At 36.2% G+C, this 25,425-nt stretch overlaps 1 protein-coding gene across 2 annotated transcripts in view; it reads right to left on the reverse strand.

Annotated features, from left to right (window-relative positions):
* Positions 1-2,005: 2,005 nt before the first annotated feature.
* The window catches only part of GOSR1 (golgi SNAP receptor complex member 1), a 58,072-nt gene continuing 34,652 nt past the window's right edge, over positions 2,006-25,425 (reverse strand). For both annotated transcript variants that reach the window (XM_004483806.5, XM_004483805.5), the window contains exons 7-9: positions 20,499-20,528; positions 8,787-8,869; positions 2,006-5,901 (exon numbers count right to left, since the gene is read on the reverse strand). In XM_004483806.5, the coding sequence (XP_004483863.1) occupies positions 5,777-5,901; positions 8,787-8,869; positions 20,499-20,528 (238 nt within the window). In that variant the 3' untranslated portion in view covers positions 2,006-5,776. The remainder of the gene's footprint in view (positions 5,902-8,786; positions 8,870-20,498; positions 20,529-25,425) is intronic.

The raw sequence follows: 25,425 nt of genomic DNA on the forward strand, positions 1-25,425 counted from the left end.
TCTTCCATTACTAACCACAATATTTCTATAGTAGAATACCAGTAAGTCCACTCTAATTCATTTTTATTCCTTCATCCTGTGGACCCTGGGATGGTGATGTCCATTCCACCTCTATATCGAGAGGCGGCTTAGATCCCACATGGCTGATGGATGGCTAACACTCTTAAGAGCAAAAGGGAAATATAAAAACATGCACAATAACCAAGTTCACAAGTGGAAATGTGTTTGATGGGAGAGTAATAAAAGACAGGGATGTACATATGTGACTCTCCAGTCTCCAGATTAAAGCTACATACTCACAACTGGGGTAGGTTGAGGGAAGGGACCCAAAATAATGTTTATAAACATTTAAGAAAATTATCAAATTGACAAATGAGGATGCCATTCACATTTCTTCTATAAAGGATTATTTGTTAGTTTAACAATAAAATTTATCTTAAAGAAAACTTTAGGAGAGCAAAGAGGATATAGTGAAATAATCTCGGGGATTCCCAACTACTTTCCAGCATCCAATCTTCTTAGCTTTTGAGTATCTTTAGAAGGTTAATAATAGGAAAAAGCTCTGCAGACTGAGCAGCTCTGCTGAGGTAGGAAATCTTAGCCAAGCCAAACTGAGCTGAAGTCATCAGGTTAAAATGTATTCTTGTCTGTTCTCACTCAGTTCCACAAGTCTTATCTTCTGAAGGAAGAAGATACGTCTTTTGCCTTAGAAAAACAAGAGAAAAATATCCTGATAGCAGACAGCTCCCTGGCATCCGTAAGATTCTCCAGTCACCTTTTTATTTACTTGTAGGCATGTACAACTTCAGAGAAGGGCTTAATGGGGCACAGCTTCAGATCCTTTTCCAAGGAAAGGTGGTGGAAGCCCATCAAAGCCATTCTACTTTGAAGGGAAAAGCACTAGCGCCTTAGTTTGGGTGCCACCAAATGAGGATCTGTGGTGATTTGCTCTGTTAGGCTTGGCCTCTGCACTCTCTAGGAAAAACTCTAAGGTTCTAAACTACAGGGTTCAAGGAGATGGGCAGGGAGAATGGTGTAAAAAGGCAGTCCAAATTTAAGCAACTTCAAAAAAACATTTTCTATGACATCAATGCTTTAGACCTTGTGAAGAAATAATTAACAAGCGAGACCTTTGTGTTAAGTCCTTTGGCTAGCAGTTAGTATATCCTTGAGAATAATCAATGTGTAAGGCTTTAAATAGATTCTAAATAAATCACCTTTAAAATAAGGCAATACCAGTTTTATTTTATAGTTTCTCACCTAATCTTGCAGCAGAAGTTAAATGTTGTTGTGGAATTAGCACAAGATTTGGCATCAAAGAGCCCTCGAGGTTCAAATCCTTGCTTTACCATTTACTCTGATTTTGAGCAAATTACTTATCTCTCTGGGCTTGTTTCATTACCTGTAAATAGGGAGGCTACCTAAGTTGTGTTGAATTTCATGTATGTCCATTAGGCGATTAGGTAGCCAAAAAAAGGTCAGGATCATCAAGGAAGAGGTGGCACTTTAGAAGCCATGCAAGTGGATGTGAGAGAAAAGCTGGGGTAGCCGAGAAAGGGGGGACAGTGTGGTCAGATAAAAGGATGAAGAAGGGAAAGGGAACAACTGCTAATTGGTATAGGTTTTCTTTGGGGATGATGAAAATATTCTGAAATTAGACTGTGGTGATGGTTGCACTATCTATGGGATTAAAAAGAGGATGAGAAACTGTTGTTCTTGCTAAATTCTACAATTTTAGATTCCCATCAATCCTCCTGAAGCTTCCAGTTGATAAGAAGTTCTCTTTCACTTCTCAGACTAAAATATTAGTGGAATATTTATATGATGATTTTTAAATAACAGGTGACAGCTTTTCGGCACTTGTACTGTATTGATTCACTCTGGGTTTTAGGACATCATGAGAAATACTTACCAACATCAAAGATTTCATCATAATCACTATTCCCAAGTTGCCTCAATGATTACTGTCCCAATATTATAACATAAACGACCATGGGCACAATCATTTAGATTTCTAATTTATTATTAAATTACTTAACAAAGCTGCTTCTTACAGTCAGAAAATGTACATTAGATGAGAACAAAAATTAAGTACAAATACAATAAAATTGGTTCCAAGAAGCTATTTTAAAAGCAAAAAATTAGAAAGTGCATTTGGAAAAGAATAGATTTTTAAAAATCTATATTGGCATTTTTCATGAGGAAACATCCTCCATCATGGTAAAGTGATTGGAATAGATTTTCCTCCCTAAGAGTTAAATGGATAGAAATGGATGCAAATACTTTGAAACTAAAGTGAGATTTTAAGTATAAAGAAAATGAAAAAGATCCCTCAGAACATGGCTCAGTTTTGCTTCCACTTCCTGCCCTTAATTTTCACATCCTTAAATTTCACTTGTTCCTTCCTCATTTTCTTTTCCCCTATAAAACCTAAGGTATGCAGGTCTATAAAGGAATAATACTAGTTTATCAAGATCATGATGAAAAGCTCTGCACCTTTTTGGAGACCAGGCTAAACAACCACTAACCCAAAAGGAGACTGGAATACAATCATTGTAATTTTCTGAGTAGTTGTACCCATTTGTTCTTTAGTGCGTGTGCCACAAAATTTAGTATAACACCAGGCATGACCATTTATCCCCATCATCTTAATATTTCAAATTAGAAAACTCAATCAGTTCCTAAAAATCTTATTTGGCTGATGATCAAACATTAGTTATTAGAAACCAAATAGGTTAGTCCAGTTCTTTAAAGCCATTTTCATCAGGTTGAAATTAACAATGAAAGAGAAAGTTAACGGTGGGAATGGAAATCCAATTTGCCTCAATTTCCTAGAGGCTAAAAGTCATCGATTTGCATCAAAAGCCTCAATAAGTATATTTTTCTATTCAGATCAGAAGTACTCAGCATCCAATAGGAAAGACTAAAGCAAATATATTATCTGGTTCCAGGTACAAAATGTGCCCTCATGATGCCTGCTCTATCACTTGTCTCCATTCTCAGGGTTTTACTCCTGTGCCCAATGTGAGTACTGGGCAGTATAGAAAAAGGCATTCTCCATAAAAGTGAATTTTGATACAAAGGGGAGAGGAACAGTGGGAGTACTTGAGCATCATTAATAATAGTAATAAAAAAAGAATGTGGAGATTGCCAGGAAGGATGAACTAAATAAAGCACCTGGACAGGTGGGCTTGAATTTGAGTAACAGATTTACCAAACATCTTTACTAAGGCAAGGTCATCAGTATGTGCAAGACAAAATCTCAGAAATATACCTTTTGGAATTTTCTGTCCTTTTGTTCCAATGGTTTTTCATATTAGTTGGTGAAATGAAAAATTCTGAGTGGTTACTAAAACGATCCACAAAGAAAATCACCGTATAAAACAATCACCAAGGGAGAATAACTTTAAGAGGCAACATTTGGTTGGTACCAGGAACAGAAAATTCTTTCTGATCTCCTGGCTCTGACTATATAAATAAGTAATTTACTGTTGGCCCCTGAGCCTAGCAACTGGTCTATAAGGAGGACATAAAAAAAGGGGTGAAAACCAAGACAGTTAAAAAAAAGAATGCATGAAACTCAGAGAGTTCAAATCAGCTATCATGAGATCCAAATTGAGCCCCTTCCTGTAAATGGCACACCTCTAGAGTTTCTTATGCAAACCAGAAACCCACAAGAAGTAAGGAAGAGCAATGTCCACCTACATTTGTCCCTGGGACACCTCATAATGGGCTACAGCACTGGGAGGTTTGTCAGAACTACCTGACACCCACATCTATACCAAGCCTTTTCAACTTCCTTGGAAGAACTGGTTTCTTTATTTTCATAAAGAAAATAACAAAATTCTATTACTTCATATAAACATAACTCTAATGGAAAGGCTCATCAGCCATCAAAACTATTTGCTTAGTTGCAGCAAGTTAGATCAGCTTGTGTTCTTGTTTTACTCTCAATCAGCTTTAATGAATGCACCAAATAATCAGACCAGTAAAAAAGACTGGTAGTATAATTAAATAAATAACTTTATTTATGATAAGTCAGATTTTATAAATGCTAACTATATAGCAAACCAAAGTCCTATAAATTCTAGCTGAGGCACAACCACCGATAAAGGCCCTTTGAAAAAATCAAAGATGACAAAGTGTCAGGGGTGAGAAGTATTTTGTTATCCCAACAGAGAATTTAGTAAAATGAATATACTTCCCTGATTCTTTACGGTTCACAATGAGAAAACTCAGCTTTCTTTTAAGGGCATCCCCAATCAACTAGTTGATTAATCAACCCATATTTAGAAAAATAAACCTCATAATTAAAAAAAATATATATCAAATGCCCTTCATACCCAGAATGTAAAACATTGACATGAAAAACCTTAGCAGTCTCTGTATTCGCATTGGGTGATAGCTACCCATCAGCCTTATATCAAGTTCATCTGAACAACAGGCTCTACACACCGTGATGTAGTTAAGAACTATATACTAATATCCTTTTACTCCCTGTGGCAGTTGGAAACCTAAACTCTAAATACCATAGTAAATTCCAATGGTGAAGAGTAGCCTTCTTTCTTGGTAAGACGTGTAGATGCTGGAAGTCTTTAAATTATTTGTGGTAGTTCAGTTAGACAAGTTAATGAATTCAGAGAAACTAAATTTTGTCACTGTCCAGGGATGGTAAAACAAGACAGGTGCAGATGGAAACAGATTCTGTCACATGCACATTCCATAGTGAAACCATTCTCTGAATGTTTGGAAAAGCTTAACAGGTTTTGAATGAACAGATTTTCATAGAACACAGAATGCCTAGTACACCAGGCAGTAGTTCTCAAGCTTTTGCTTATAAATCGTGGAGCATTTACAAATGGGATTATCTGGATGGTGGCCAGTTGAATAGGTATCTTTAAAAACTGAGCAGTCTCCTCATTCATTATTGGTGTTAATCCCAACTTGATGAGGAATAGTTTGGGGGCGCTGACAAACATTGACTATTAGTTTCTTTTGACATGGTAGAACTGATATTTTGTTTTCTTACAATAGCATATCCAATGGAAGAAATAAAAAATCAAAACAATGACTGCCTTGTTAAAAAAAATATCCATTATTCTTGATGTTTCTACAGCGATATAATTAACCCCAGTGTGCTCACAATAAAAAGAAAACGTTAAAAAAAAAAGTTTTTTTGCAGTGTTTGTCCTTAGTTTATAGACTACCTCAGCAAGGCTGAGTTTGACCTGTCAGCATCTCAAAGAATCTGTGAAAAATGGAATTTTCTTTGAATACCAAAAGAGTTGGGGACACAAAGTAGAAATCTACAGCACAGATGATCAAGAACTGACTTGTGATTTCTTGTCTCGAGTGGAAAATAAAAGGATAAGAGCTGATCTGGTGGCTGAAAGAAAAACAGCCTTTGGATACAGAGAAACCTGGTTTTCTAAAGAGTCCAGCTGTAAGACCTTAGTTTTCATCAGGCTTCAACACTATCTCTGAAGCACAGAACCTCTGTGTCTGATTGGTTTACTTACCTTCTAGGGAGACAAAAGCAACTGAAAACTTTTTTTTTTAAGCCAAAAACAGGGAGAAATGTGTTAGAAAAAACAGCACAGAAAAACTGTGGCTTCAGCTCAACTTGAACATGTCACAGAATCCATCACTACAAGTCTTAAATTAATCTTGCTGGTCAGGCTAATTATCATGACAATCATCTTCTGCCTTCCTCTTTTCCTTATTCCAGATCAGGGCATGAAAGCAGTGGTTGTCAAGAGTCCCTGGAAATATTCCATCAATGGAAAGCATACAGTAGCAATAGGATGGTACAGATACCAATAACACTACCCAGGATGAGTGAGTCTCGCCGCTTCCTAAGGTTGATCCGCTGTATCAGGCTGTTCACGGCAGGAAAACGATCTTTGGAAAATCTTTATTAAGGTCATATGTGGAAGAAGTCTCTTTAGGGAGAAGTCACAGAAATCACAAAAATAGAGATCAGTGGAATCCAAAAACAGTAAGTGATAAGAAGAAATAAAGGAGAAAAAAACATACTATGTGAGGCTGGAGCAAACACACATGCCAAAAATGGGCTTGCCCTATTGCTCAAGATTCTAAATTCAAGTCTTCCAGTCTTGTGTGTGGAATACAAACAAGAACAAATAATAAAAACATATTAATAGAGAGGGAGAAGAAAATAATTATGATGACAGCTAACATGTACTGAATATGACTGCTGGACTTCAGGCCACGATGGGAGCCAGTGCAGCCAGGAACAGAGTGACCCTGTGGGATTGGAAGACACAGACATGGCCAACCACTACCTTTGCCACCCTGGTCTATCTTTCCCCTTTTCCTTTTTCTAGTCCCCTTTCTACCCTCTTTTAAGAGACGGGAGTTTTGCCTGAAGGGTATTAAATAAATACCTGATCCTCAGCTTCACAGAGTGATAATCCCCCTTGGATTCAGGCAAATTATGGGTACCAACTCTAGGGTCTGTATAATTGCCACTGGTGAATTATTTAAAATTTTTGTTTTATTTCACAGCAGTAGACAGGCAGGAAAATGGGTTGAATGCTCTAGTTTCCTATTTGGGGGAAAATAAAAAAGGATATCAAATTCTTAATTTTAGAAGTTTTATAGCTGTCACAATTGCATTTAACTTATTTCATAGTATCTTCATACTTATACTTGTTTGTATGCTGTAGATCAGAGCACATGCTTGTGCTTCCTATATTATTTTGTATTTCTGGGATAAAACACCTGCAGGTGCATCTTCTTTGTTAATAACTATAATGGTAATAATGACAAAACCCATCTAGGTACTAGAAGAGATGGAATAATTCCCATTTCCTTTGGACCTTTGCTGCTGCTTCTTGTAATGAAATGACACTCACCAAGGACTATATATATTTGTGTACTTATATCTTCTATATATGGTATTAGGACTATGTCTTCTTCTAATACTGAATTATCCGATATCTAAAATAGAGCCTAACATATATATCATAGGCATTAATGTGTTTTTAAAATAAATTAGTGAAAAAAAAAAAACAAAACAGAACAATTTGCAGAAGCAGTTTTAAAAATGTAGAGGAACAGGAAGGAAATACTGGGTAAAAATTTTACAATGTAAAAATCTCCTACAGAGCAAATCATCATTTCTTGCTGAGTAAAAGAAGGATAAACAAATTCCCCTGGTGGGATATAGATTTTTGGTACTAGGAAACCCTGTCTATAACATCTCATTTGTCCAATTTACTTTTAGGGAACCACTTCTTCCCACCCCCCACCCCCCTTCTACAATAATTTAGTTCCATCCATTTAATAGGGTGAGGCTAACCTCAGGTATACATACAAACTCAGTACTGGCCAGTAAGAATATACCCTCTTCTTGGTCACAGTGACTGGGTAAGGAACGGCCATTGACTCAAGCTGGGACAACCATAATCCTCTTTGGTACTTCTGCCACAGCTGTTATTAAAGACACCCTTTTCCCATGAAGATTTCTGAGCTGGCAGCTCAGCCATCTCTATCACCATGAGGAGGAAGCCCACCTAACAACGTGGACAACTCAGAGGAAAGCAGAGATAAGAGATGGGGTAGGCAAGAGAAAGGAAAGGCAGAGTCTTGATAAAAATCTGAGGCCCTGAATCAAGCCACAACTCAAGCCAGATTCTACCTTTGGATTTTACAGTTTATAAACAAATTGATTTCCTCCTTTTTCCCCTTTGTCAGTCTGAATTAGTTTTCTGACACTGCCTCTTAGGGAGCCTAACTCAAGCCTATATTGCTTGATTTTTTTTGAGCACACTCTTGAACAACTGAAATTTTCAAGTGGCTGATTTTTACCAGGTACTATGCTAAGTTCTGCAACCTGCTTTACCCTAAGAGGATTTATGATCTGGTAGGGGGAGTGGAGGGCAAAAAGAGGGGTGGTGACAAATTCTAAAAGAAAATTGGGAAAGGCTTCAGTCAGTGTTTTAAATATTATTTAAACATCTCTATTTCAAAGTTTCAGCTAAATATAAACTCTTTCATAATTACCAAGTAGTTTTTGCTCTTGCTGGTAATCAAGTTCATAGTTTAAGAAACACAGCATGACTTCATGGAAAAAGCAATGAGGACTTAAAATTTGAACCCCCAATTTACTATTTATTAGCTATGGCCCGAGGCCAAGCTACTTCTCTGAGCTCATTTCCTCACTGGGTTTCCTGGAAGTACTTTACTCTAATTTAAATGGGGAAACAGAGGAATTAAAAAGGTAGAGGTCACAGTAAACAAGTAAAGAATATATCCTACAATTCAGCTTGTACATACTGAGTCATAATGAAAATATTCTAATAGCAGTTACAACTCATCTACTTTTATGGCCGTCTCCTTTCTTCCCCTTCCAGCCATCTGTCACTGACTTACTCTCTCAAATGGAAAAATAAAAAAGCAGTACTTATGAAGTTTAAGTAAAATGAATGTATACTGTGGAGTTCTGACATGGATTCAAGAGGTTTTCATATGTAAAGTAATTATGTGAATAATTTAAAGTTCTTATTTATAATTGGTTCTAAATCTACTATTCTGTAACATAGTATTAAACCTCTGGTTTACAATATTTTAGAAAAGGTACTAAATAGCACAAACTTACTCAAACAAAGTAGGAATACAGGGTATATTCCTATTACATACTTTTACTGATGGCCTCCACTGCTACTGATGACTGTGAACTGCCAAAAAAAAAGTGCACAATAAACACACTACTATCCTTCCCGCCCTGAAAACAAAGTAGTTCAAACTTTCGAAAAGGATACTGGCCAAAGTGTTCATTTTGCTCTGAATTGATTTTAACATTCCTCTCTGTGAAGTCATATTTTCTTTTGTTGCCATAGCAATGCTGCAAGGGGGAAAGAGAAGAGAATTAAACTGGCATTTAAGATTATACTACATGGATCCATCATACCCTTAAAAGTAGATTCAATGTGGGATAATCTAAGTTGAGCAACATCATCTTGAAAAGCACTGGGCAGGAAAATGTTAAAAAGAAGAAAAAAAAAGAACAGATTATTTATTTCCCAAGTCACTTTCTCATTTTTCTATTTATCCTTTCTCTACTGGTCCTCAATAACCACTCCATCCCCACTGCTATCCTCTGAAATCCTTTTGTGCAAGGCAGTACACTGCTACCCATGAATGTTTTATCAAAATAACCCATGAAATAATACACTAACAGACAAATTACAGATAATAAAAGCTTCTTAAAATGTTTTTACAAGAGGCCAGCTACTAAATAACCTTAATCAGGAAAAACTGTTGAGAGGGAAATAGGGAATTTTAAAAAAGTGTAAAATATCTCAAAATATTCGTAAATAAACTCCATACAACCACCCTCAATTTAATAAGAGACTATGTTCCAAAATTCCATTTGAGAACAAATTAGGCAGGTTTTGGGACACATACCCAACATTAGGCTGAATTTCCTAGCCAGTTGATGAAGGTCACAGATTAAACATCACCTACTGAAGGGAAGAAGTCACTCTTTGTAGAGTATAATCTCTCCCATGTTGACTACTCTGATGTTCTGTTTATTTATTTATTTATTATCCCCCACCCACCCACCCCGGTTGTCTGCTCTGTGTCCATTCGCTGTGTTCTGTGACCATTTATATCCTTATCAGCAGCACTGGGAACCTGTGTTTCTTTTTGTTACGTCATCTTGCTGCGTCAGCTCTCCGTGTTTGTGGCACCATTCCTGGGCAGCCTGCATTTTCATTTGCGCTGGGCGGCTCTCCTTACAGGGTGCATTCCCTGCGTGTGGGGCTCTCCTACGCGGGGGATGCCCCTGAGTGGCACAGCACTCCTTGCGCGCATCAGCACTGCACATGGGCCGGCTCCATACGGGTCCAGCAGGCCCAGGGTTTGAACTGCGGACCTCCCATGCGGTAGGCGGACACCCTACCCATTGGGCCAAGTCCGTTTCCTGATGTTCTGTTTAAGCATCTGAGTTACTTCCTTCTTGCTCTCCCTTCAGGACTATTAACTCTCTGTAGACTTATCTCCCTGGATATTAAAGTCCTAGTTAGAGGACAGGTCAGCATCCTGATACAGAACACGCAGGGGAGAGCTTCAGATATTGATATTATAAAAGGCAACAGGAAATAAAATACCGTTGAGCAATTGTGACAACGTCAGAAACATTTTAAAAACAATGCTGGGGAGGGTCCCCCTGAGGTCCCAAGTTCTCTTGAGATCTCCTGGCAAGAAAGCCAGGTGGGGGGCTTCATTCTCAAGCAAGGACAACCAGGGAACTGAAGGCAAGGAAGACTAGGTTTTTCTTCAAGCCTGGGTTTCATTGCCTCCTGAGGAGCCCAGACAGTAGAAGACTGTGCATGTACAGGGTTTATAATGATGGACCGATCCTGCTACCAGTCTTTGCAGCTGGGAAAGGCCTGCTATTCACAGCTAGGGAGACCTATGAGCAGCTGGTATGATGCCCAGCCCCTAAGAGGAGAAACTGCCAGGCCATTCACCACCGTCTGGTATGCCACTGCTTAAGAGTCTCTAATAGCCTGATCTATCTGGGGGCTGCATGAACACATTTTTGGACAGGCAAGGCTCAGAGAATAGACCAACATGTATTCTACTGGAGGGAAACGCTAGTGGGAGTACTCTAAGCAAATGCCAAATGACGCAAAAGTGAAATTTCAAGATTTGTGAGGGCTAAGAAGAAAAGAAAGTATGTAAGGAGATATACAGAAGGATATTTATTGAAGTATTGTTTCAAAAAGTAATACAGAGAGAACCAGCAAGATGGTGGTGGAGTAAGGAGCTCCTAGAGTCAGCTTCTGCTACAGGGCAGTTAGCAAACACCCAGAGCTCTCTGGAGCTAGCTGAAGCACCTGTTTGGGGGCTCCAGGAGACCAGAAGAACATCCTGCAACTTCCTTGAAGGAGTGGAAGGAGAAGAGTGCCCATCTGCAGAGAAGACTCGTAAGTAGAGCGCTCCAAGCCACAGAGGCCAGTGCCCATCCTCCACTGGAGGTACAAGCTGTCTTGGGAGCTGTTTTGCAGCTGGAATCGAAAGCTCCACTTTCCCAAAATGGGGAGGGAAGAGACAGTTGGGCACCAATTTCAGCTACTGATAAGAAAATTCAGTGGGCTACAGTATAATCCTGGGAACAGCTAAAGTTTGAACCTGACCAAGTCAGAAAGAGGCTGGAAGCCGCCATCTTAACTCAGTGCCTGGCACGAGGGGAAGTGGGGCGGACTGAAAATCCCACCGGTGGTGGGGACCGGCTTCTTTCCATCCAGATCAGATTGCCGCTCTAGCCTAGGCCCCAGTGCCACCTGTGTCAGTCTCTCCAGGAAATTAACGTCCAACCCACGAAGGCCAGTGACAATCCCACTCTGGCGACATGAGCTGCCCCAGGAGCTATTCTGTGGCTGAAATTGGAAGCTCCATTTCCCAGAAACGGGAGGAGGAGGCAGTTGGCTGCTGATTTCGGCTACTGATTGGTAGACTTGGCTGGCTAAGATATAATCTTGGGAACAGCAGGGGTGTGAATCAGCCCAAGTCAGAAAGAGGCCAGTAGCTGCCATTCTGACTCTGCCCCCAGCCTGAGGGGAAGCTGGGCTGACTGAAACTCTCAGTGTCTGCAGGAACCAGTTTCTTTCATGTAGATCAGCCTGCAGCCTGCCTAGGCTTCGGCCCTGCCTCTGGTGGGGAGGAACCTGAGGAGCCCTGCACCAGCCTATACTGGTAACTGCACATAACTCTGGCTGGAATGGACTGAAAATCAGAAGTCTACCAGGCCAACTGCGGTCACCTTGGACCCACACTGTGTAGATGGCTGCCCACACCTGCAGCTCCATTCCTGCCCCAGGTAGGGGAGAAAGGGATGTGAAGCTTCATCAGTCTCTCTGGGCAACTACAGTCTAGGCCTGCACTTCGATTATTCCACACAGCTGTGACTCTGTCCCTATCCCTGGCAAAGGAGAAAGTTGGAAGAAGCTTCACTGGTCCCTGGTGCAATGAGGGCAGCTTGAGCCCCCACAGCTTACAGCACCAACTACATGCTTGGCTCCTACTGCACAACCAGCAAGGGAGAATGGATAGGAAGCCCTAAACTAAAGAGAAACACTGCACCCAGAATAAATACTCTAGGAAGTCAGATGTGAAGACACCAACAAAAAATTACAATCCACATCAAGAAACCGGAAGCTCTGGCCCAGTTAAAGGAACAAGATAAGTCTCCAGATGACATAAAGGAGTTGAGACAACTAATTATAGATGTTCAAACAAATCTTAATAAATTCAATGAGATGGCTAAAGAGATTAAGGATATTAAGAAGACATTGAATGAGCACAAAGAAGAATTTGAAAGCATACATAGAAAAACAGCAGATCTTATGGGAATGAAAGGGGCAATCAATGAAATTTTAAAAACACTGGAATCATATAATAGCAGATTTGAGGAGGAAGAAGAAAGGATTGGTGAACTTGAAGAAATGGCCTCTGAAAGCAAACATACAAAAGAACAGATGAAGAAAAGAATGGAAAAAATTGAACAAGGTCTCAGGGAACTAAATAACAGCAAAAGGCATGCAAACATACATGTCATGGGTGTCCCAGCAGGAGAAGAGAAAGGAAAAGGGACAGAAAGAATATCTGAAGAAATAATGGTAGAAAATTTCCCAACCCTATTGAAGGACATAGATATCCATGTCCAAGAAGCACAATGTACTCCCATCTGAAAAAATCCAAATAGACTAACTCCAAGACACATACTTGTCAGAATATCAAAGGCCGAAAGACAAAGAGAGAATTCTGAGAGTAGCAAGAGAAGAGCAATGCAATAATCTTATCCAATAAGTTTAAGTGCTGATTTCTCACCAGAAACCATGGAGGCAATAAGACAGTGGTCTGATATATTTAAGATACTACAAAGAGAAAAACTTCAGCTAAGAATCTTATATCCAACAAGACTGTCTTTCAAAAATGAGGGCAAAATTAGAATATTCACAGATAAACAGAAACTGAATTTCTAAGCAAGAGACCAGATTTTCAGGAAATACTAAAGGGTGTGTTAGAGCTTGAAAAGACAGGAGAGAGGGGCCTGGAAGAGAGTCTAGAAATGAAGATTATATTAATAAAAGTAACTAAAAGTGTCAAAAGAGTGATGAAAATAAAATATGACATATAAAACGCAAATAGGAATAAACTTAACCAATGATGTAAAGCACTTGTATTCAGAAAACTGCAACTCAATGCTAAAACAAATCAAAAAAGCCCTAAATAACTGGAAGAACATTCCATGCTCATGGACTGGAAGACTAAATATCATCAAGATGTCAATTCTACTCAAATTGATATACAGATTTAATGCAATAACAATAAAAATTCCACCAATATTAAAGAAAAAATTGAAAACACAATCATTAAATTTATTTGGAAGAGTAAGGGGACCTGAATAGCCAGAAACATCATAAAAATGTTTTTTTTTTTTTTTTTTGGGAGTGAACCCTCATCTCCAGACTTTAAATCATAATACCTACCTATAGTGGTAAAAACAGCATGGTACTAGCCTAAAGACAGACACAGTAGACCAATGGAACCAAATTTATGGTTCAGAAACAGACTCTCACAGGTATGGTCAAGTGATTTTTGACTAGGCTGTCAAAGTCACACAGTTCGAACAGAACAATTCATTCAACAAAAAGGTGCTGTAAGAATTGGACATCCATAGCTGAAAGAAGGAAAGAGGACCCCTATCTCACACCTTATCCAAAAATTAACTCAAAATGAATAAAAAAACTAAAAATAAAAGAACCATAAAACTTCTAGAAGAAATTATAGGAAAATATCTTCAAGACCTGGTGGCACGTGATGGATTCTTAAAGGGGATAAGAGAAGGACTGAGTGGACTACTAATGTTTCATGTATATAGAAGTTTTAATTAGCTTTACTGTAAAGGTACAGAAGTGTACAGAGTGGATGGTAACACACAGTGAGTAACAGCTAGTTTATAAATGGGGATGTGACTGAAAATGGTAGTCTAGTTATATAAATGCCAATTGACAGAATGCTAGAGAATAATCTAGGAAGTGGATAGCACAGTAAACCAAGAGGTGGATGAGAATTGTGGTTAATGGGTACAGATGCAAGAATGTCCTTTGTTAGCTACAACATATGTATAACACTTCTGCAGGGTGTTGGGAATGTGGAGAAGCATGGGAAAAATACAGCTGGAGTGACCTATGCACTGTGGCCAGTAGTAATAATATAATATTCTTGCATCAATGCGAAAGATGTACTGTGTTAATACTGAGGCAGTATGGAAAATGTGAACCAAATGTACACTATGGACATGGTAACAATCAGACGATAGTATTTTATCTGCAGCAAATGACACACCACATTGTGGTGTGTTGATGGAGGGGTGTTGTTTGGGAATTCTGCACATGTGCGTGATTCTTCTATCATAAAAAATATATTTAAAAAATAATAATAGGGTGGGTTGGAGAAAAAGCACACCAAATATAAGATAAGGACTATGATTAGTAGTTAAGATTTTGACAATATTTTTTCATAATTTGTAACAAACGTCTCATGACAATGCAAGGTGTTGGTGGAGGGTTGATGTATGGGACCCCTGTATGATGTTATGCATGTTTGCTTTGTAAATTCACAACTTTTACTATACACTTAATTGTTTATGTATGCTCATATATAAATGATATAAAGATAATAATAATAGGATTGGTTAGGGTAAAAATACTTTGTTTAGTAGTAATATTTTAACAATGCTCTTTAATTATTAGTTAAAAAGGTTTAAAAACAATGCAAGTTATTGGTGGTAGGGTGAGATGTTACATATGTTTGTTTGATGTTATATATGTTTGCTTTGTAAGTTCACAACTATTATACTCTTATTGTTTATGTATGTTTATGTATGAGTGATATATTTCAATAAATTAAAAAAAAAAGTAATACAAAACAAAACCTCAAAACTGTAAACAACACTGGAGTAGTATAGTAGAGTATGGTATAAGCATACTATGAAATAATTTTTGCTTATTAAAAAGAATGTTAGTGTTATTTCTAGTAACCTGGAGGGATGTCTATAATATATTAAATAACTAAGCCACAGAATGTGTAGAGTATGAGTTCTTTTTATTTTAAGAAACAAATGAAGTGTCTTTGTATGTATATGAACAGTGAGAAAGTTATTAGAAAGATGCATGACTATCAGTTAATACAAGTTACTTCAGGGGGTAGGAATGGAGGAACAATCAGGAGATTAATCTTTCTTTTACACATTTTAAAATTATTTCAAATGTTACAATATGAACACTGTACTTTTATATAATAAAAATATCTAATAAAGAAAGTTGAGGAAAAAAAGGAATTCACCTGATTAAGAATTGTTAATTTTCAGCACCAAAGCTACTATTGTGATTCACCTGAGTATACCACTAATGAGTAAGGACTTAGGAAATCTTTTCCCTGATCCTGAAAAAGCTAAAGAATTGAAGGAATCTGGTATTTCTGAAGGCAGAACTGTGGAGCAGGGTTGAAAACAAGGAGATTAGTGGAAATGTGTATGAGGAGTTGCCAGCTTGCTAAATCACCTTCCCAACCTGTTCAGCCCAGTGGCTGCACCAAACCCAGCAGAAGATCTAGCCCAGAGGAAGAGACCTAGAGATACTGACAGTTTGAAATCCCCAGTGAAACAACCAGGTCCCTGAATTATCACCCACTGAGGCCTACCACTCAAAAGTCCCAACACCCATGCAATCAGAAAGAGCTTCTAAACACTGGGTTTTGAAGTCTCACCCTTAAATAGGAGTAGAGTCAAGAATCACCAGACACTAGAGGACAGCCTCTAATATAGAAGGCAGAGAACCAAATCAACCAACCAGCAAACAGAAAAGTAAATCTGAGGAAACAGAGGCAATGCAGGAAGCTCAAGAAACTATAAAATCAAAATGTACTAAATGTCTTTAGAGAGCTAAAATAAGATACCACATCCATGAAATAGAAGATACTACATTTATGAAACATGTACATCCATCCCTTAGGAAAAGAGCTCAAATAAACTAAAAAAAAGACAAGTAGACTTAAAAATGAATAGAATAATTGGAAGGACAAATTGAAGAAACTTTCCAGAAAGTAGAATAAAAATATAAATGGGAACAGAAAAGATAAGAAAGGACCAATTCAAAAGGTCCAATATTAGATCTTTATAAAAATGTGAGAGAGAGAAGAAAATTATAAATAACACAAGAAGACATCCCAGAACTGAAGACAAGTTTCCAGAATTTACGGATTTTAAGATCCCACCCATTTTCTGGGGCCATGGACTGAAAAAATTGCACACACACTAAGTTCATCATGGTGAAATTATAAAAACAAACAAATACAGGGGTAAAAGGGATGACCCAGAAAGTTTCCAGATAGAAAAAGGATACCATACACATCATACTTAAAAAGCAATACTGGAAATAATGCCTTCAGAAATTTCAAAATTATTTCAACCTACAATTCTGTATCTAGCTAAATAATAGTAATAATAATTATAATAGTAATAATCAAGAATATGGGTAGAATAAAGATTTTTCAGACATGGATAGTACAAAAATTTTACTTACTGTTTTTTTTCTCAGGAAGTTACTAAAGGATGTGGTCCAACATAATGAGGTAATAGATCAAGAAAACTGAAGGCCCTGAATCCAGATATAGGTGATCCAATAAAGATTATTTTAGAATAATGGTGTTGTGAAGCACACTATGGGGCTTAGATGTGAACAATATTTATATAGTCATAATACTGTAGATAAAGAAATAACTAAACTGGTAGGAAGGGGAGGGAAATGTACGTTATCTATAGAGGAAAATCAATAATTTCTAAAATGGAGAAATAAAAAAATGGCAGTCTATAGCATGCTACTTACACATGTGGAGGTAAATCCTAGAAGAGCTAAAAGAGTTGGAAATGTTATAGCACTTATCATTATCTGGTATTTTAAATTTGTTTTTCTAACTTTGCCACTCATTCATTCATTCAACAAATATTTATTGGGAGCCCAATATGTACCAGATACCAATCGAGACATTGAGGTTAAAGCAGTAAACAAAAAACAAAACTCCTGCCTTCATAGAACTTACATGTTAGTGAGCAGAAATAGGCCATAAACAAATTTAAAAAGTAAAATATAAAGTACAGCAGATGTTGGTAATACTGTGAAGAAAAACAAAACAGATAATGAAGGTAGAGCGTGCTGGAATGGTAGGGGGCTGAACTTTTCAAAGATGGTCAGGCAAGGTCTTCCTGAGAAAGTGACATCTGAAAAAAGGCCTGAAAAAATGATAGTGATTTGAAACAGAAACGGGAATGTAGGTGGGAGAAGTAGAAAGATTCTGGATGTATTGTGTAGATAGAGTCAAGAAGGTTTGCTGGTAGATTGGATATGCATACAAAAAAAGATCAAGTCAAGGAGGACACCAAGATTTTTAGACAGAGCAACTGGTGTATAAGCTCCATGTTCACTGATACATCCCCAGTTCCTGGCATGTGGTAGGATCTCAATAAATATTAGTTGAATAAATGAATGCGTCCCTCTGGTAAATGGAAAAAGAGTGGGGGAGGGGGCATGAAAGTACTCATTTTTGTTATTAAGAGCATAATATATTGATAAAATAAGGTAAAGAAAAAGTAATCTTTACTCAGGAAATCCAAAATTACAGAACAATGTCAACTTTACAATACAATGAATTTTAGATTAAAAAAAAAAGCACAAAAAGAAGAGTCAAACAACTTCCTCTGCGTCATTAGATCTTATTTTTCAGTTTAGATGTATCTCTATGATGGAATATGATACATTCAAAACGTGGTTGAGGGGAGTGGGTGTAGCTCAGTGGTTGAGTGCCGGCTTCCCACATATGAGGTCCTGGGTTCAGTTCCTAGACCCAGTACCTCCAAAAAAATATATAATAATAATAAAATAAAATAATAAAATGTGGTTGGTTTTAAAATTAAATTACTTTACAAGGTATCTTTAAATAGGTGGTATAGTCTTATATAAAACAACAGAAACCAAACCTAGACAGAGAAATCTTGAAAATCTTTGAATCATATATGCCTCTGTGATTTGAACTGGGACTATCGCCCTTTCCTATGTACTTCAAACTCACAAGTGGATAGAGAAGATTAAAAAATAATTTCTAAAAAGCACTCTGTATTCCTTGGAGAAAGGACTTTATCATCATACATTATGTTGTTATCTTATTGAATATGCATGATTTCCAGTACCACATAAAGTATATCTAGACATACTTTCCTACCTCATTCCATCATATGGAGTCAAACAATTAAATCTAGGCTGCTGTTATTTCAAAGGTCAAATACTGAGGCAAAACACAAGCTCCAAATAATATATAATACTTTTAAAATGGTAAATCATTGATGTGCTTAATGGAACTTCAACTTTCTTACCTATTCTAAAAACTAAACTCAGTGATTTCTTGTTTCAACAATAGATAATACTAGTTACACATTTAAAGTTTAAGGTAAAGTTATGAATATTAAAAATATCAGTTCTTTCCAATAAATTGATGTCAAAGTCTATATTCAGTTATATAAATATTTTTAAAATGTAGCTCTAAAAGGAAAAGGTAATATTTTACATTTGAAATATGTAAAAATAATTATTTCATTAAATATTATATTATTAATAAGTAAACAAAACTAGCTTTATATTTAATGGAATTTCACTTGCAATACCTATCATATTTTGAAACAAAGGGAAATACTGAAATAAAAGACTTTTAATTACAGGTGTTTTGCTTTTAACTAGCAAAATAAAAGGAGCAGTGATTCAATGGTTTTCAAATTTTCCTATCCTTTTAAGTACCCATATTTTCACATCCATATTACCAGCCCTTAAATAGTCCAGGTCTTAACTGAAAAGGCAGCCTGAACGTAGAAGATCAGTAAGAAAGGAGAGGGAAATAAAAGGAAAAAAGAAGGGAAAAGGGTCATAGAGAAACTGGGAAGGAGTCTCAAGGGAGATATTTCAATGAACAGTTAGGCAATTCTGTGAAAATTTATTCACTTGGAGAATCCAGTTTGTGCAATTTAAACAAAATGCCAAGACATGATTAGCTGCATATTGTTATAAAGGATTATAATATATTATTACTAAATAAATGATAGGAACATATTATACCCATTGAATAAAATGAGAATCCACAAATCCATAAATACTGAAATATTTAGGGGTAAAGGTGCATCATGTCTGCAACTTTCAAGTAGTTCAGAAAAAACTGTGAAAAGGCATATGTGGTAAAATATTAAAATCTGAGGAATATGGGTAAAGATTTGAGAATTCTTTTGCAACTTTTCTGAAGTCTGAAAGATGTAAAATTTAAAAAGAAATAAAGTAAAAAGATTAGCATTAATAATTCAGCTACCTTTTACAGATTACTATTAGCACAGTTAATAGGCACTTTAGTCACATTATCTTTCATCTTTACAACAATCTTGCAGGGTAGGTATTATCATCAGTACCATGTTTTTAAACAGATAAGAAAATGAAGGGTCCAAGAAGTTAAATTACCGAAGAACAGAGATTTAATGAATAGCGCAAGCAGGTTTCAAACCAAAGCACACTCAAAAGCTCATAATCTTTTCTACAAGCACTTTAGAGAGAACTCTGATCCTAAAATTTAGGTAGACTTGGATTCAAGGATTTAAATTCTCAATACCATGTGACTGAGCAAATTATTTATTTAATTACTTTTCTTTGGAGATAGGAATAATGGTTGGAACCTATCTCATGCCTTACTTCAGAACAATACCAAAGCTGATGGAAAGAACACAAATGTTTTTTGTTCTCTAAACTGCCTCTATATACTTTGTTCTACCTTTCCTGAAAAACAACGCATTACATGTTGCTGAATTCTAAAGTGTGGAGAGCATACCTAGTTAACTGATGTTTTTTACTGCCATAAAAAAGGTGTTTAAAAATTCATCAAACGTAGAGAATAAGCAGTTCAAACTAACAGATAAATGTTCCTTACTTTAAGCAAGAAAATAAACTATTACATTATTACAGATAATACTAAGTATTACTGCAGCTTTTTCTATAGCTGCTCTAACAGAAACCAAGTCTAAATGGTAGAAATTTACCAAATCACATGTTTAAGATTGTTTTCCATTAAAAAGTAAAAATAAAAAGGTTGAGCCTGAAAATATTAAGTATGAATTAACAGGAAAAATTACCCTAGGTAAAACAGCCCAATTCTAGAAATACATATTTGTGTTTAGATATATTAACATATTTTGGGCTTCGAATATCTTTTACAAGAGAAGGATGAAATAAGAAAATATTACTATCTAGTGAATTCTCATCTGTAAGGAAGATGAATTGTTTTTAATCCTAGTTCATAGGGTTAAACTGAGGTGTTCATTAAATTTATGAAAGAAAACAATAAAGCAAAACAAAGTAAAACAAAATTATTCCTACCTTATTGTCTCTTCTATCAGACGATCTGAGCTACAAATAAAAAGAAAATTTGAATTCTGGAATTATTAGGTTCACATTTAGAAGTTGCGTTTAATTTTTCTACATTTTTAGATAGAAAAATATTTAACTTTTCAGGCATTTATGTACACAGGACACAAAGACTTTCAAAAGCATCTGGAGAAAATTCTGGACTCAAATTTAATTTATTCACATATATAATTTTTGTCCTATTTTTATTTTTTTAGCTTAAATCTTTTTTTTCCACAAAGATATTTGATGATTAAAGTCAGAAAAGTTTTAATGACAGCATAAAGAAATTAAACCTCTTCTTTAATCTAGATGGCTCAGAGTTGCCACCATTATCTATTCAAAACTTAAGAAACACAACTAACTTGTTGAGACAGGGCAGAAAAATACAGTTCTGAAGCCTATAAGTAGTAATTATTTACACCTTAGAGTTCCTTCCTACAGTTAAATCAATTCTTTGCTTACCACACTTCAGAATTCAAGAATCTAAACAAAGACACCAAGTGCACCTTTGATCTGCAAAATCTTCCTCTTTATGTATCACATATTGGAAACAAACAAATAAACACCACTGAGGGGAATTTATAGGTAACTAAATTTGGTAAAGGTGCAGCTTTTCAGCAGAAAGTAGGAAAACAAACTCCCAGGCATTTGTAACTATTTGGCACAACGCAAGGTACACAGCAAGTACTCAAATAAATACTTAAGTATTTATTTTCTAACTAATTCTTTCCAAAAGAATTTCTAAATTCATTCTCTAAACAAAAAATTGAGGTTTCACTATATAAAGTAGTGGACCAGGGTATCTAAGTAATTGTATGAATTAGGCAACAAAGATGAACTTTAAAAATGTCTTAAATTTTTAAAATGTCTTAAATATTTTATATAAATCCTGAAATTAAGACTTTCAAAAACTTGCAAAGATAGTAGAGGGGTTAAGGGCCAAGCTATGTGGCCTATACGATATTAAGCGAGTTACTCGGTGCCTCAGTTTCCTCAGCTATAAAATGGCAATAGTAATAATACCTACTTGTTAGAGGATTAAAGCGTTTATCTATAGTGACTTGAACATACTTGGCACGCAGTAAGCACTAAGTTATGTTGCTAGTTTTTCAATAATTACAGACTGATTCAAAATCTGAGCATAAGGTTAATTAAGAATGCATTTATTCTGTTAACAAATATGTATGGACGTGACCCTGGAGGGTACTAGGTTAGGCAGGGGTTACAAAGATAAGGCACTAACCTCAATAGATCTCTTGCAATGGGGACAGATAACACACATGCCAACAGGTGCCTTAGTAAACCAGTTCCAAGATCACAAAAACTAGTGGTTACCTATACTTGGATTAATACTTCCTTGTTCAGCACAATGGTTTGGACGACTGTCCTCATCAGGGCCTCTTAGTTCATTAGAAAGCATAAAAATAAGATATTTAAAATCCCAGGTAATATAATAGGAATATAAATTTTCCTAATGTCAAACTCAACAAACTAGTTATGTGTTAATAGCCTTAAAGAAGATAAAATAACCAATTAAATAAACTACTAAATTGAATGCAAAAGAGTAGATAATTCATTAATATGCTAACTTTGTTACTATAATGACCAAAATTAAAAACTTTTGCTCTGTGAAAGACTCTGTAAAGGGAATGAAAAGACAAGCTAAGGACTGGGAGAAAATATTTGTAAACCACATATCTGAAATAGGACTAGTCTTTGGAATATAGGAAGAATTCTCAAAACTCAAAAGTTAAAAAAAAATCTGATTTGAAAATAGGCAAAAGACATGAAGAGATATTTCATCAAAGAGGATATATAGATGGCAAATAAGCTCAAGTAAAGATATTCAATATCATTAGCTATTAGGGAAATGTAAATTAAAACCACAATGAGATATCACTACACACATAATCAGAATGACTAAAATAAAAAAAAAAAAGTGACAATACCACATTCTAGTAAGGATGTGGAGAAAATGGATCATTCATACACTGATGGTAGAAATGAAAAATGGTATAGCCACCCTGTAAAACAGTTGGCAACTTCTTAAAACACTAAAGATGTGACTACCACATGACCTAGCAATTACATTTATCCTAGAGAAATGAAAACTTAAGTTGACACAAAACCTGTACACTAATTTTTACAGCAACTTTATTCATCATAGCCCAAAACTGAGAACAACTTTGATGTCCTTTAACGGGTAAATGGGTCCAACAAACTGTGGTACATCCATACCATGGAATACTACCCAGGAATAACCTGGATGGCTCTCCAGAAAATTATGCTGATTGAAAAAAGTCAAATCCAAAAGGTTACATACTGTACAATTCCATGTACATAATAGTTTTGAAATGACAAAATTACAGAAATGGAAAATAGATTAGTGGTTACCAGGGATTAATGAGAGTTGGTGGAGGGTTAAAGGGTGGTAGGTATGGTTATAAAAGGGCAACAAGAGGGATCCCTGTGGTGATGGAAATGCTCTCTATCTTGATTATATCAATGTCAATACCCTGGTTGTGATATACTGTAGTTTCACAAGATGCTACCATTGGGGGAGCCATGGGACCTCTTTCTTAAAACTGCATGTGACTCTATACCTAAAGTTTACCAACTAGAATAGCTAATAAGCTAACCTAGCTACTAGACTTTAGTTAGAAAGTAAATTCAATATATTTTGTATTCAAAGACAATGTTCCTGAAGAAGTGAAGTTGAATTGGCCACTAAGAAACAATTTTCTATTTCATTATATATAAAGAAAATTCCTTGATGTTGTTTGTGACAAACATAACTCTGTTTTATATAACATGCACTTTCCTTAAAAGATATGCCCTCCTAAATGACATTTGACCAATTTAAATCATATTTTAATGTAATAAAAACGTTTTTTATTTACAATAATTAAATTCAAAGCAAACACTCAAGCCTCCATTTGCTTTTTTTTTTTTTTATAAAATCAGATTTTCATAGACTAGAAGTTAAGAAAACCTCTAAGAAAGTAACTTTTCAAATTTTTTCTCAAATTGCCCAAAGTCTCTGAGTCTCTACTAATTTGACTAACTCCTCCAATGAATAAACATCATTCATTTTCAAAAGCATCCTGGGTAGAGTATGTTACAGCTCAGCAACAGAGTGGCTTCATAAAGATGGCATAATCTAGTAAAAATTGAATTTAAAATTGCTTTCCTTTGGGGTATAAAATATATAATCAAGTGAAATTATCCTCCTTAAACAAGTACTTCAAAACAGCCAAGAGGCATTCCACTAAGTCATCTAGACCTGTAATTAAGCAACAAGTTTCTGTTTCTCTCAAGACCTTAAACAAGCTGAAAACAATGAGCTAAATTTCATTACCTATTATTGTGCTGAAGAATAACTAATTCTACTTTTAAATAATTTACTCTTAAAAAATAATTCATTTCCCCCTACACACTGCAAATGGCAAAAATTTTAAGAGTGAAATTGTGACTTGATGTATATATTTTAAAACAATTTGACCTAACACAATGTGAGAACTTAACAAAATCACTTAGACAACAACTAATTTTCTTTTAGAAAAATAGGTGAATAAGTAATAAACAAGTAAGAAAGTAAATAATAAACAAAATTAAAAAATCAGTCCCCTTGTAAACTGTAATTATTGATGAGGTTCTTACCAACCCACCAGAAGAACATTTAGTGCAAGCATTGTGGTGATGCACAGTTGTCTTTCACTTACAGTTAACCATAGAGGCTCCTAAGGTATATGTCTTATTTATCTCTATATAAATACCTCTCAGGAAGGTTAACTAAATAGAATTAACATGCAGTAGGATACATATGTTGTTTGAGTGCTAATATATTTGTATCTTGCAGATAAACATTTGGAAAATACAGAAAAACCCAAGATGAAAATAAAAATCATGTGTAACCTCTCCTCCATTAACATTATGACATATTTCCTTCTGGTCTGGGTAAACCAAGGAATACTTTACTTGCTTTTCTCATGGCTTATTTTATTTACTTCCCCACGCCCCTGCTTGTGCTGTGTCCATTAGCTGCGTGTTCTTCTGTGTCTGCTTGTCTTCTCTTCTCATTCTCTTTAGGAAGTACTGGGAACTGATCCTGTGACCTTCTGATGTGGGACAGAGGCAGTCAATCACTTGAGCCACCTCAGCACCCTGGTTTGTTGTGTCTCTCACTGTCTCTCCTCTGTCTCTTTTTCTTTTGTGTCACCCTGTGCTAGCTCTCTTCGTGGGCCAGCTCACTGTGCAGGCCAGCTTGCTTTCACCAGGAGGCCCTGAGAATCAAACCCAGGAACCATATGGTAGATGGGAAACCAACCATTTGAGTCACATCTGCTTCCCAAAGCCACATCTGCTTCCCTCTCATGGCTTATTCAGCACAGAAATTCTGTTTTATAATCACATGGCGTTACCTGGGGATAGACTCAGATTTCTGCCCAGTACAAGGAGAGGGAAAAAAAAATAGAAAAATAACAGCTAAATTAGCAGTGAGATCTTAGAAAATCACATTCTTCTCATACATCCTCAGATTCCTTATCTATAAAATGAAGATGATGAAAATTACCTACTTAGTCAAGAAATTGGTTTAAGACCATTTAAAAAAAGTCTCCAAGGAAGCAGAGAGTGTCTGCAACTACAAGCAAGACAGTTCCATCCATTTGCCCCATGGGATCTAAGCTCCCTCTCAATCAGAGGCAGCTGGGTATCACCATCCCCAAATCCTCAAGATTGAGGAATGAAAAAACATAAGCGGGGGAAATGCAACTATGGACTAAAGTAGACTCATTACTCTAGCAATAGAAGAACTTACATCATTGATATAAAGGCAGTGGGCACAGAGGTTCTGAGGGGAGAGAGAGGAAGAACAGGTATAACATGGAGGCATTTT

This window comes from Dasypus novemcinctus, chromosome 21 (assembly GCF_030445035.2).
Source record: "Dasypus novemcinctus isolate mDasNov1 chromosome 21, mDasNov1.1.hap2, whole genome shotgun sequence".
Taxonomy (NCBI): Eukaryota; Metazoa; Chordata; class Mammalia; order Cingulata; family Dasypodidae; genus Dasypus; species Dasypus novemcinctus.